Source organism: Gigantopelta aegis, chromosome 11, assembly GCF_016097555.1.
Source record: "Gigantopelta aegis isolate Gae_Host chromosome 11, Gae_host_genome, whole genome shotgun sequence".
Taxonomy (NCBI): Eukaryota; Metazoa; Mollusca; class Gastropoda; order Neomphalida; family Peltospiridae; genus Gigantopelta; species Gigantopelta aegis.
Genome location: NC_054709.1, coordinates 10,515,499 through 10,528,085, shown reverse-complemented (window position 1 = coordinate 10,528,085; position 12,587 = coordinate 10,515,499). Strand labels below are relative to the sequence as shown.

The following is a 12,587-nucleotide window of genomic DNA, read 5'->3' as shown; positions in this document are numbered from 1 at the left end:
TGGTTTTCCTAAAGCCTACCACACACGGCATTCATTGGTGTATCTCTGTGTTTGTGGTTTTCCTAAAGCCTACCACACATGGCATTCATTTGTGTGTCTGTGTTTGTGGTTTTCCTAAAGCCTACCACACACGGGATTCATTTGTGTGTATCTGTGTTTGTGGTTTTACTAAAGCCTACCACACACAGTATTCATTTGTGTGTCTCTGTGTTGGTGGTTTTCCTAAAGCCTACCACACACGGTATTCATTTGTGTGTCTCTGTGTTTGTGGTTTTCCTAAAGCCTACCGCACACAGCATTCATTTGTGTGTCTCTGTTTGTGGTTTTCCTAAAGCCAACTGCACACGACATTCATTTGTGTGTCTCTGTGTTTGTGGTTTTCCTAAAGCCTACCACACACAGCATTCATTTGTGTATCTCTGTGTTTGTGGTTTTCCTAAAGCCTACCGCACACAGCATTCATTTGTGTGTCTCTGTGTTTGTGGTTTTCCTAAAGCCTACCGCACACAGCATTCATTTGTGTATCTCTGTGTTTGTGGTTTTCCTAAAGCCTACCGCACACAGCATTCATTTGTGTGTCTCTGTGTTTGTGGTTTTCCTAAAGCCTACCGCACACAGCATTCATTTGTGTATCTCTGTGTTTGTGGTTTTCCTAAAGCTAACCACACACGGCATTCATTTGTGTGTCTCTGTGTTTGTGGTTTTCCTAAAGCCTACCACACACACATGAAAGAGCTATCAGCTTGGTAAAATGTTATTTGAGACTTGTTTACGCAGCTGTTAGCAAACAACAATTTCACTACATAAAATAAGCTAAGGGCTGAGTTTTGCTTACGATTTGACAATGATGTCACTGTGTCACAATTTACAAAACCAAATATATATATATATATTTTTATTTAAATCCCACTGCCCCCTTTCCTTTCTTTCCTTTGATTTCCATCTCATTTCTTCTCGATCTGGCAACTCCTCCTATCTTTCAACTTCTTTCGCTGTCCACCTCCACATCCCAAATTGTGAGATTTTTGTCATGCCAGGCCAAACATATTAAACACGATATCTTCACCATGACCTTTAGGCACAGGAGTCACATTAGAGTGAAATAATGAAAAAACCAACAATAGCGCCTTGGTCAAGATTTAATTTGTTAAGCAGAGCAAGTTATTTAAGCATGTCTGTCGTGGGAACAGGTTTTACTGGCCTGTTTATGTTTGGGGGGTTTTAAAGAAGGTTTTGTGTAAATTTAATTTCAAATTAACACTAACAGAAGTTACTGTAAAGCCAGACATTTTTTATTTTATGTTTTACAAGCTAATTCTTACACAAAAGAATATCAGAAATCAGAATAAAAATAAAATTATGAATACCAGGAAATCACACTGTCACATAATACCCTGGTATAAGAACTGAAATAATTTGTACTCTCTATGTAATATAACATGTTTGTTAAAGGGACATACCCTAGTTTTTAAACACTAAGGCATATTTTTTACTATTATGGCCATTTTTGATAACTGAAATCAAACTTTACTTAGATTTTATGGTTTAGATTATCAATTTCCATACATTCAATGTGTTTTTGGTCATCCTGGTGTTTTTAATATCACAAAATGCATTTCTCATATTTTAAAAAACGCATGTGCGTCTGACAAGTAACAGTTATGAAGTCAAGTTTTAGTCTATTTTTAGAGGGTATTTCACCATTTCAAAGTCACATACTCATGTTTCACTCAATTGTAACTTTATCCAAATGTGTTACAGGTTTGTAGATTAACTAAACTTGGTGTTAATTTTTCATGTGTTGAAACTAGGATCTGTCCCTTTAATTCACAGTGAAATCAGTGTCCAAAGAATGCTACCTTGTTACATTTTTCAAATTTCTTTTTATTCTAAATCGCAAAAATTCATGTCGGTGGGTACATAAAACTTGAAATGTCTAAAAGTGGGTGAATATTTTTTTTATATGTATAATAATAATAATTTATTTTTTTATTGCATTCCAATACTAACTTCATTTTTAAAATTTTTTAAAATTTCAATCAGGAAATATTTACATTAATATTAATTGTATTTTTAATATACATTCAAACAAGAACTAAGCAATTATTATTTTATTATTATATCAACTAACACGTATACTAACTATAAATATGTATTTAAATTATTTACTGTTAATTATTATGTCAACTAACACGTATACTTTGTACTAACTATAAATATGTATTTAAATTATTTACTGTTAATTATTTTGTAATATAAATCTTTTATGGACCAAAATGTTTTTGAATGTATTTTTAATAATGATTAAATAGACATAACTTATACTATAGGCCTAATTTCTCTTTTGTTTTTTCTCTTTTTTTTGTTTTGTTACTAATATGCTCGTAACATGCCTAAATTGAAACATCTTTAATGTTTTGTTTTTTTATGGGTTTTTTACTGCAGCAACTTGTGTGAGATTTTGGTATTTGAATCAGTATTTTTATTTATCATTTTATGACTTTTTTAAAGCAAGGTATTCATTTGTTTATGTGTTTATGCAGTAATAATTACATGTATGAATATTAACAGTCATGTGAATACCGGGTATGTGGGTGGTTTTTTTTAATATACTGCTAATAAAAGACGATATTACCAAGCACTATAGCAGAGTATAGTCCCTAAAATACTAGTGTTCTAGGGCGGAAAAACAAACTGAATGTCTTTTACCTCCCCTACCCAACCCCCTCCCCACACACACACACCTGCCCATTACAGACCATATAGTAAAGTTAGTCTAGTCTTTAAGCCTGTTATTATATTGAAAAGTGAGTTCAGTTTTGAGTGCAGACACAAGACTCGACTTTTGAGTTCATGCATTTACATTTGAGGCAAGACTCCAGTCTGAGTTTGAATTATGTGTCCTGATTCAACTTTGAGTTTTGAGGTCACTCAAGTTTGAGCTTTGAGTTCAGACTTTCAAGGAACATTTTATTTTCAAAATCTTTATTAGCGATATTTCTAGTGTTTAATATTTTAAAATTGTGTAGCAATCTCTGAAACTTGTACAGCAAATAGTGATGCAAAAAGTTAATAAAATGTTCTCCGACTTTATCCTTTTATTAGCACCCAGTAATACAATATTCATAGTTTTTGTGTTTTTGTAGTTATTATAAATATATATATGTTTTGTAATAACCTTTAATTACCTTATTGCCTTTGATTTGTACCTAGACTAGTAACCGTATTTTTGTATGACTCCACATAACCACAATAAGCATTTTGTTAGAAAGTTATGTGGCTCCATATGTGTAATAAGCATATTTTATCAAACTTATGTGTCTCCATATACGCATAATAAGCATATTTTATAAACTTGTATGGCTTGATATAACTGGCATTAATTTTGAATATTTGTTTGAAAGATACATAACCTAAAGGTAGCAGTTTATCAAGTAGCATCTCTCCAGGTCAACGGTTACAGTTCGCAATGCACCCAATTTTCAGTTTCCATTTCACCTGCTATGTGTAAAAAATGGACTGCTTTTCGGTTTCCAGGGGCCATAATTTTGAACCCAGAAATGTATGTATTACACTGCGGTAACAGTGTTTTAAAAAAATAGAGATAGATTAGGCAATTCCAACCCAAGGAACAAAATAATTTGTTTGAGAGGACCAAGTTTTACAATTACGGCCCTTACAAAAACATTTTGTCACATCGGTTGGCGTTACCTACACCTCACATCAGTGATTGATTCTTTTTTCTTGCCTATTTAATTACAGTAACAAAAACATCAATTTTGTAAGCTAAGGTTTGTTTATTCCAGAACGATTCGTAAACATTTCACCTACAAACTCATTTAATTGTACACAGAAAAATATAATTAATTTTGTACAATGGAATAAAAAATGTAGCAACATAATTAATGAGAAATATAAAGTTAAAAATATAATATTAATTTATTTGAATATTTATAAAACATTTTAAAAACAATATGTCAATGTGAAATGGCTTCTTCAAGCCAGTGCACCATGACTGGTATATCAAAGGTTGTGGTCTGTGCTGTCCTGTCTGTGGGATGGTGCATATAAAAGATCCCTTGCTACTAATGGAAAAGTGTAGCAGGTTTCCTCTCTAAGACTATGTCAGAATGACCAAATGTTTGACATCCAGTAGCCGATGATTAATAAATCAATGTGCTCTAGTTGTGTCGTTAAACAAAACAAACTTCTTCATCAGTCATCATAAGACATGAGCTATGATGTCAGGCGCATTTGAAAATTGTCTAGGCCTAGGATCAGACACATTTATCCAGCTCAGTGCAAAAGCCGACTAATTCAGACTAGTTGAAAGGAAAATATTATTTCGCTGCAACAACCACAGTGACTGAAATACTTGGGATACTTGCTGCCAAAATATCATGTATTCATTAAGTACATAGAGCTTTTACTGCTAAAGTCATGTCAAGAATTATTTTCATTGCTAAAAGCTTTTTAAAAACCTGGTTAATTCAGACTAGTTGACAAGAAAATATATTGCTGCAACAACCATGACTGAAATACTTGGGATAAGATATCTGCTGCCAAAACATCATACTATATAAATTACATGTAGCTTTTGCTGCTGAACTCAAGTCAAACATTATTTTCATTGTTAAAAGCTTTAAGAACATGGCTAATTCAAACTATATCACAAGAAAATAGATCGCTGCAACAACCATGACTGAAATGCTTGGAATAAAATGTTTTGTTAAAAGGCTTGTTTAATCTCAGGGCAGCATGGCACTGATTAAGGCAAGATGGCACTATATAGACTATTGAGGCATAGTGCTGCACCATGCTAAAACAAGCTAGGGAAAACACTAAACTTTCTATAAGTAATATATTAAAATATATTTCTCGGTAAAAGTTAATATTATAAAATATATATTCTTAATAAAAATGTTGAAAACTCTTTAAAATTCTGTTAAAGAGTTGAGAAGCATGAAATGTAATTGTTTACCATTTACATTTTGCACATTTCTCTTGTACAGTAAATGTGTTGTCTGAAATTGATAAAATGCAAATTCATAACTCTTGTGCGGGGTAAACCCTTTTTAATGGTCTTTTGATGCATATTATTTTTATAATTATTATTCATTCAAGCATTTTTTTTAATGCAGCACGAAGTCAATTAATTTAACTGTATTTGTTATTTATAATTATGCCTCGATCAGATATTTACTTTTTTGTATTTTGGTGGGGGTTGAGTTTGGTGGGTGGGGATCATGAAGTCAATTAATTATGTATTTATTTGATTATGCCTCCATTACATATTTGCTTTTTTGTATTTTGGTGGGGGTTGGGTTGAATGGTAAGGGGTTATGAAGTGAATTAATGAATTATGTATTTGTGGGTTGATTATGCCTCCATCAGATATCTACTTTTTCTTTATTTTGGTGGGGATTTTTTTAGGAGGGGAAGGGTTGGGGAATAATATTATTTGTTTTACATAATTGTTTATTATTACCGGTAATCGCCCGCTGGTATATTGCTACTCATCCATATTGAACATTTTGCTTGTTTTTTAGGTGTCCCATTTTTTCACGGTTATAGCTCTCATGTTTTTTCGAATGATCTGAGACTAAAAGTGCTGGGTTTTTTTTACATGTATGTGGTATATTTTCAAATAACACATGCTGCAGTCAGTCTGCAAGGCTCATATATTTTGTACTCCCTTTTTTTGCTATGTATATACATGTATAATCAGGTGTGTAGAAACCTGTTTCTTTTAATTATATATTACATTTCTTTGTTTTACTTTTTTAGAGTTTTGTTTTACGTACGTTTTCATACTGTGATAGTTGTGATGTATTTTGTATAGCATGATTAATTCTTACAAATTACAGTTACAGCTGTTTTGGGGTGGGGTAATTTTAAATACCACCCAGGTTCACATCCAGGGTGGGGGTCGAGGGAGTGCCCCTCCCCTCCCCTTCCCCTCCCCCTCCCCTCCCCTCCCCCTCCCCTCCCCCCTTCTGTTTACCAACTAAACAAAGTGTTTTCTGCTTATTTTAAGGAGCATGTACTGCGAATATACAACTTCCATTTCAGTAGCTGCAACTAGCTCCCAAAGAATAAAATATAAATAACTGCTTTGTGTTAAGCTGCTTAAATTGATACATTCTGAACCAGATTTTCCCTACATGGGTGACACATGCACACGTGCGAAACACACACACACACACACACACACATGCATGTACACACACACATGCACATGCACACAAAGACACACACACACACACATATGCACACACACACACCTCATAATACGTACATGTATATTCCCTTGTTTGGGGATCTTAAAATTGATCTCAACAATAAAGCTGTTGAAAAACAATTAAAAAAAATTCTTCATATTTTAAAGTGCATTCACTGCGAACATACAACTTCCATTTAATTAGCTGTAGTTAGTATACCCATTTAAAGTTACGATAGTAATAAAGATAATTCTGACCATGGATGTGCGATATAATCATTATTGACCTAAACAACAAAGCTGTTGTCAAAAAAACAATTGTTGTTTTAGATTACATGTTGTAATCATAGTGAATTAATGTTACGTTTGTTTCATTGTCCATGTCCATGAAGTGTAGAAATGAAGGGCCGAATTTACAAAGCCTGTTTATGAGTTGCGCGCATGTGACTACGTGTGTTTTCAAGGCTTAAACACCTGCATTTCTGAATAACGGGCTTCGTAAATTCGTCCCCGAAATGTTTTCAGTATAATTGTGAAAGTGTAAGTAGTTTTAGATTTTGAAAAATATCTGTGAAAGTTGGAACTACAAGCATTAGTGGTTCACCCAGCCTTACTCGACATTTTGTAACCTCTTGTACGTACACTTGAGTACATATTAAATAGATTCCATGTAACCACACATTGTCAAAATATACCTGTTCAAGTTTACTCGTGTTTGACTTATTTTGTTAAATTTAAAGGGACAGTCCCGACTTAGCTGCTATTGCGAGATGTTTCAGACTAATAATAACTGAAATTACTTATTAAATATATTTTCTTCTTTAGAATATCAGGTGGGGTGGGACGTAGCCCAGTGGTACAGCACTGGCTCAATTAGAGAGGAAACCTGCTGTCGCCACTTCATGGGCCATTTTCGATTAGCAGCAAGGGATATTTTATATGCACCATCCTACAGACAGGGTAGTACATACGACAGCCTTTGATATACCATTCGTGGTGCACTGGCTGGAATAAGCAATAGCCCAATGCGCCCACTGACGGGGATCGATCCCAGACCGACCATGTATCAAGCGAGCGCTTCAACACTGGGCTACTTCGCACCCCGATGTAAGTATCATGACAAAAAAATATATATTGGGAAATAAAATGAAGTTTGGCCTAGTACACACTAGGACGATCAGAAACATATTTAATGTACAGCCACTGATATGCCCCCCCCCCCCCCCCCCCCCAAAAAAAAGGAGAAGATTTAATATGTAATAACAGTCGTTGAAAAAGTGTGTCTGTTGGGAACATCTTAGCAATTGCAGCAAACTCTGGTTAGTCACTTTTAAAGGTGTAGCATCATATACTAAGACAAAAGCGCTAGCAATTTCATACTACTGCAATGTACTTCAAAAGTAAGCTACATTCAATGGTGTGACTGTTAACTATTTCTTTGTGTATTGAAAATCTGATGATACTTACATTGACAATGACACCACTAGAGCACCTTGATCATTGGCTATTGGATGTCAGACATATGGTCATTTTGACAGTCATAGGGATGAAACCCGCTACATTTTTCCATTAGTAGCAAGGGATCTTTTATATGCACCATCCCACAGACCAAATAGCAAATACCATAGCCTTTCATATACCAGTCGTGGTGAAAAGGTACATTCATTGCCGTGACAGTTAAAGATTTCTTTGTGTATTGAAAATCTCATGATACTTACATTGACACCACTAGAGCACCTTGTTCAATTAATCATTGGCTATTGGATGTCAAACATTTACTAATTCTGACAATTAGTCAGAGGAAACCCACTGCATTTTTCCTAATGCAGCAAGGGATCTTTTATATGCACTTTCCCACAGACGGAAAAGAACATACCACGGTCTTTGGAACGAGAAAAAACGTTTACCCAATTAGTTCAATGGATCCACCGAGGTGGTTCGATCCTGCGGCGCAAGCACCTCAGATCAGCACTCAACTGACTAGTCAAGCGCTAAATCCCGCCCCTAATGCGACGGTAGTCGAGCGCTAAATCCCTCCCCTAATGCGACAGTAGTCGAGTGCTAAATCCCGCCCCTAATGCGATGGTAGTCGAGCGCTAAATCCCGCCCCTAATGCGACGGTAGTTGAGCGCTAAATCCCGCCTCCTAATGTGACGGTAGTCGAGCGCTAAATCCCGCCGCTAATGCGACAGTTGTCAAGCACTAAATCCTGCCGCTAATGCGACAGTAGTCATGACTAAAATATGACGTGGTTTAAAGGGTGCTGAGAATTTTCATGTTTAATTCTCTTCACAAACAACATTTTTAATTAAAAAATCACAACATTTGAAATATGAACAAACATTTATTATTTTTCTTTTTATTCACAAAATTAACATCTCTTTCATAATGTTACCATTGTATGGCGTATTCATAAATTGTGCCACAAATATTAAATGTATTGTACAATGATGAAAAGATAAAAATGAAATGCTGTGTAAATTGCCACAACACTGCCAAAACAAACACCACACATGATCTCCATGGGTTTTAAAAAAACAAACAGATTTTGTATTTAAAGTCGCAGACCCTTGTGTCAGCCCGTGAAAATGGAGACTTAAATTTAGTTAATCTACAAACCTGCAACACATCAGGGTAAGATTTTAACAGATAGACACTAAAGTCTGTGATGTTTTAATGGGGAAATGCCGTCCAAACATCGACTAGAGCTTGTCTCTATAACCATTACCGGTACTTATCAGACGAACGTGTGTTTTTAGAATTATGAAAAATTAATTTTGAGGTACATCTTACAAAAACCTAGATGACCAGAACCCAGTCAGGTGTATGAAAAATTAATATTCTAAATAATAAAATGTAAGTACTTCTAATTTAAATGATCAAAAAAAGGCTTTAATAGTGTTTTAGTGTTTAAAAACTAGGGTCTGTCACTTTAACAAACTACATAATGTGAATGCTTGTGAAATTATCTTCACATTAGAAAACGTGCACTATTCTTTATGTAAGTTACAACTTCCAAAATTTTTTTAATATAGAATAAATATATTTTATTTAACTCGTCTCTGTATTAGTGCATTAAATTCAAACATTTTTTAATAATTCAATAATTATGCTTAAAAAATGTCACAGGATGTTTGTTTTATTTACAAACTTAATTTGTTTAATTCTTAATTATCAACATGATGATTTTGTTTATCAAAAATACAAATCCTAGTCACAGAATTCATTACAGTCGGCAATCTATTGAACAAAATGTAATCATTAAATTTCTGCTACATTCATTACAATATAACGTCATCCCATTGGTCCAGCCGTAGCAATGGAGTTTATTCATTTCTCGCTAATATAAAAATTACTGAGATTTATTGTTTTAACAAAACAAAAAATTCAAAATAAAATATGAACTTTTAATGTTATTATTAGTAAGTATGTTTTAAATTTAATTATATGGATTGTCTTATTTCTTTTACCTTCATCTGGGTATGAATAAAAAAAATCATCTGCAAACTTACGTGAGAACGGCTTCGCCGATTCACAGTTTGCAGATGATGTTTTTTGTTTATACCCCAATGAACGTAAAAGAAATAACGGAGAATACTTAAATAAAAATATCTATTTCACTATTCATACATTATTTCAGTAATTTTACAGAAAATTACAGACTTTCAAACGATGTATTATAATTTCATATAAAGTTCTGTGCTCTTATGTAAAATCATATATAAAGTTCTCGTGCATGTATATGCAAATAACAAATAACAAAACAATTATATTAAATACACAAAACTGCAATATATTATTTTCAGGTAACATAAACAAAATATGAACTTATTTTATCAATATAATTGTAATTTTCACCAGCCATCAGTTCCATTATAACATACAGTTGGTTGAGGGTTTTTTTTTGGTGGTTTTTTATTGTTTTTTGTTAGGATTTTTTTTAATGACAAAAATATAATGCACCACAGCAATTACTGTGATTAATATTGTCATAAAGTTGCCACGATACAGGCTCCTTCCTCATATTAAGGTATTTAACGATATACATTGATAGCAAAAACACAATGCATGCTTATTAAAATTGTAATTATGTCTGTATCTTACTTTAATTAGTAAATGGCAATTGCATCAGTGAATGGGAAAGAAAGAATGAAGCTTTAATAGTTCACATCAAGTAAATTCCAATCAGTCGGATGCTAACATAAAGACGGACAAATTGACAAACCGAAAAATGTTTATAGTTAATATTAACTGTTATTTTATTCTTTAAACCATTGATAGCACACATCCTAACAGATGGCTGATTGTTACTACAAATAACTACTGAAACAGGAATGTCTGAATGTAAGTACATGTAATTTTTGATGCATAATCATACTATGTATTGAATGTATTGGTAATTATATAGCTATTGGAGGTTAGCTGTATAAAGTCCAGTAATTATCTCGGTGTGAAAGTGTCAGTATTTATATTATTATCCGAGGTTAGCTGTATAAACTCCAGTAATTATCTCAGTGTGAAAGTGTCAGTATTTATATTATTATCCAAGGTTAGCTGGTGTATGTCAGTCTGAAAGTCGGTGCTGCAGAACTTCCGGTGGAAACAAATTTGACAAAAGCTGAATTACTTGATGTTGTTAGTGATGCGGGAACACTCTGAAACAAAGAAGATACCACAAGTTTTACAACCACAACCAACATCGCTCTGTCCAGGGCTTTAGTTTGCACCGAAGCTAAGGTGATAAAGGGTGTGCCCAAACTGAGCAAGCCCAAATTAAGTACAAACATGCTAGCCTCAAAACATTTCACCTCAAAATCAATGGAAAGTTAAATTGTAATTAGAATGAAATAACTTGAAATGCATTTCTGCACGTGTACAACTCTTTACCAGCTATTATTAAAACCCCGTTCTCACTTGAAAGATTTTCTACGCGAATTCCGTGCAACCACCAAATCGTACAGGGCGTGTGGGAGTCGCACGGCAGTATGTTGATGATTCGCACACGTTGTAGGGGTGTCGTGTGTATTTCAGACATGTCGCATGCCGGTGCGACATTTTTCAAATGTTTAAAATTATCGTACAGCTGTCTCTAGGTTCGCACAGTTCGCATTGGTCGCATAGAGGTTGCACAGCAGTCGCACAGCAGTATGATAGGTCGCACGGGAGTCATACATGAGTCTTAAGGGAGCCGAGATGTGCGACTCCCAGCGGACCCCCTGCGACTCCCGTGCGACATCCATCAGACTTCCGTGCAACTGTCTTGCAACCTGTGCAAATCTCATGCGAGCATATGCGAGCCCGGTGCAGAAAGGCAGTCGCATGGCAGATGCACAAGTGAGACTGCGTGGGGGGGGGGCCTAGGTAATTTGTACGGGAATCGCACGGCTGTACAATCTTTTAGTCGCACCGCAGTAGTACGAAAAATCGTTCAAGTGAGAACTGGGCTTAACATTACTACGCTAAAACGACCTCGGTGTGCTCAGAACAGACAAAAAACTGTTGTTCCTAAACTAATGAGATCTTAAACCCTGCTGTCTGTCTGTCTCTCTCTGTCTCTCTCTCTCCATCCTTCCTCTCTTCTCCCTCCTTACCCCACCCCCCTCATATTTCTGTCTTTATGTGTATGTTACTCTATATCTTTCACTATGCTCTTCTCTCTCTCGGCGGAATAAGCAGGTTTTTCACTCTAGACCAGGTGTTAAAAGTATCTCAACTCGAACCATTCCTAGAAACTTTGCTCGTCAATACTGCTAAATAATCACCGACATAATTTACTCCTTAAACAATGTACTGGGGTGTTGTTAAACAAACATTCCTTTCCTTTCTTCTCTCACACTCTTAGACTAAGTGTCACAATTACCATATGTTAGACACATAATAGCCACTGATTAAACAATGTGCTGGGGTGTCATTAAACAAACATTCCTTTCCTTTCTTCTCCCCCTCATTTCTTCCTTCCTCTCTCTCCCCCCTCTCTTCATTTATCTCCCACTCCTCTTTCTCTCCTCTATATCCCTCCTCTCTTAAACATTCCTTTCTTCTCTCACTCTAGATTGTATGTTACAATTACCATATGTTGGACACTTAATAGCTCTAATTAACTAAACAATAATTATGTGCTGTTTCATCATTGAACAAACTTTGCATGATTATTCAATACCCCATTTTGGCTATTATTAGTTCCACCCGTGCACCACGACTGGTATATGAAAGACCGTGGCATGTGCTGTCCTGTCTGTGGGATGGTGCATTTAAAACATCCCTTGCTACTAATTGAAAAATGTAGCGGATTTCCTCACTAAGACTTAATGTCGAAATTACCAAATGTTTGACGTCCAATAGCCGACGATTAATAAATCAATTTGCT

The 12,587-nt window shown here is 34.9% G+C and overlaps 1 protein-coding gene across 1 annotated transcript in view; it reads right to left on the bottom strand.

Moving 5' to 3' along the window:
- Positions 1 to 8,551: 8,551 nt before the first annotated feature.
- Positions 8,552 to 12,587, bottom strand: part of LOC121385539 (cubilin-like) — a 172,125-nt gene continuing 168,089 nt past the window's right edge. Inside the window, exon 67 of the mRNA XM_041516248.1 lies at positions 8,552 to 10,875. Coding sequence (XP_041372182.1) covers positions 10,771 to 10,875 — 105 coding nt within the window. The 3' untranslated portion in view covers positions 8,552 to 10,770. The remainder of the gene's footprint in view (positions 10,876 to 12,587) is intronic.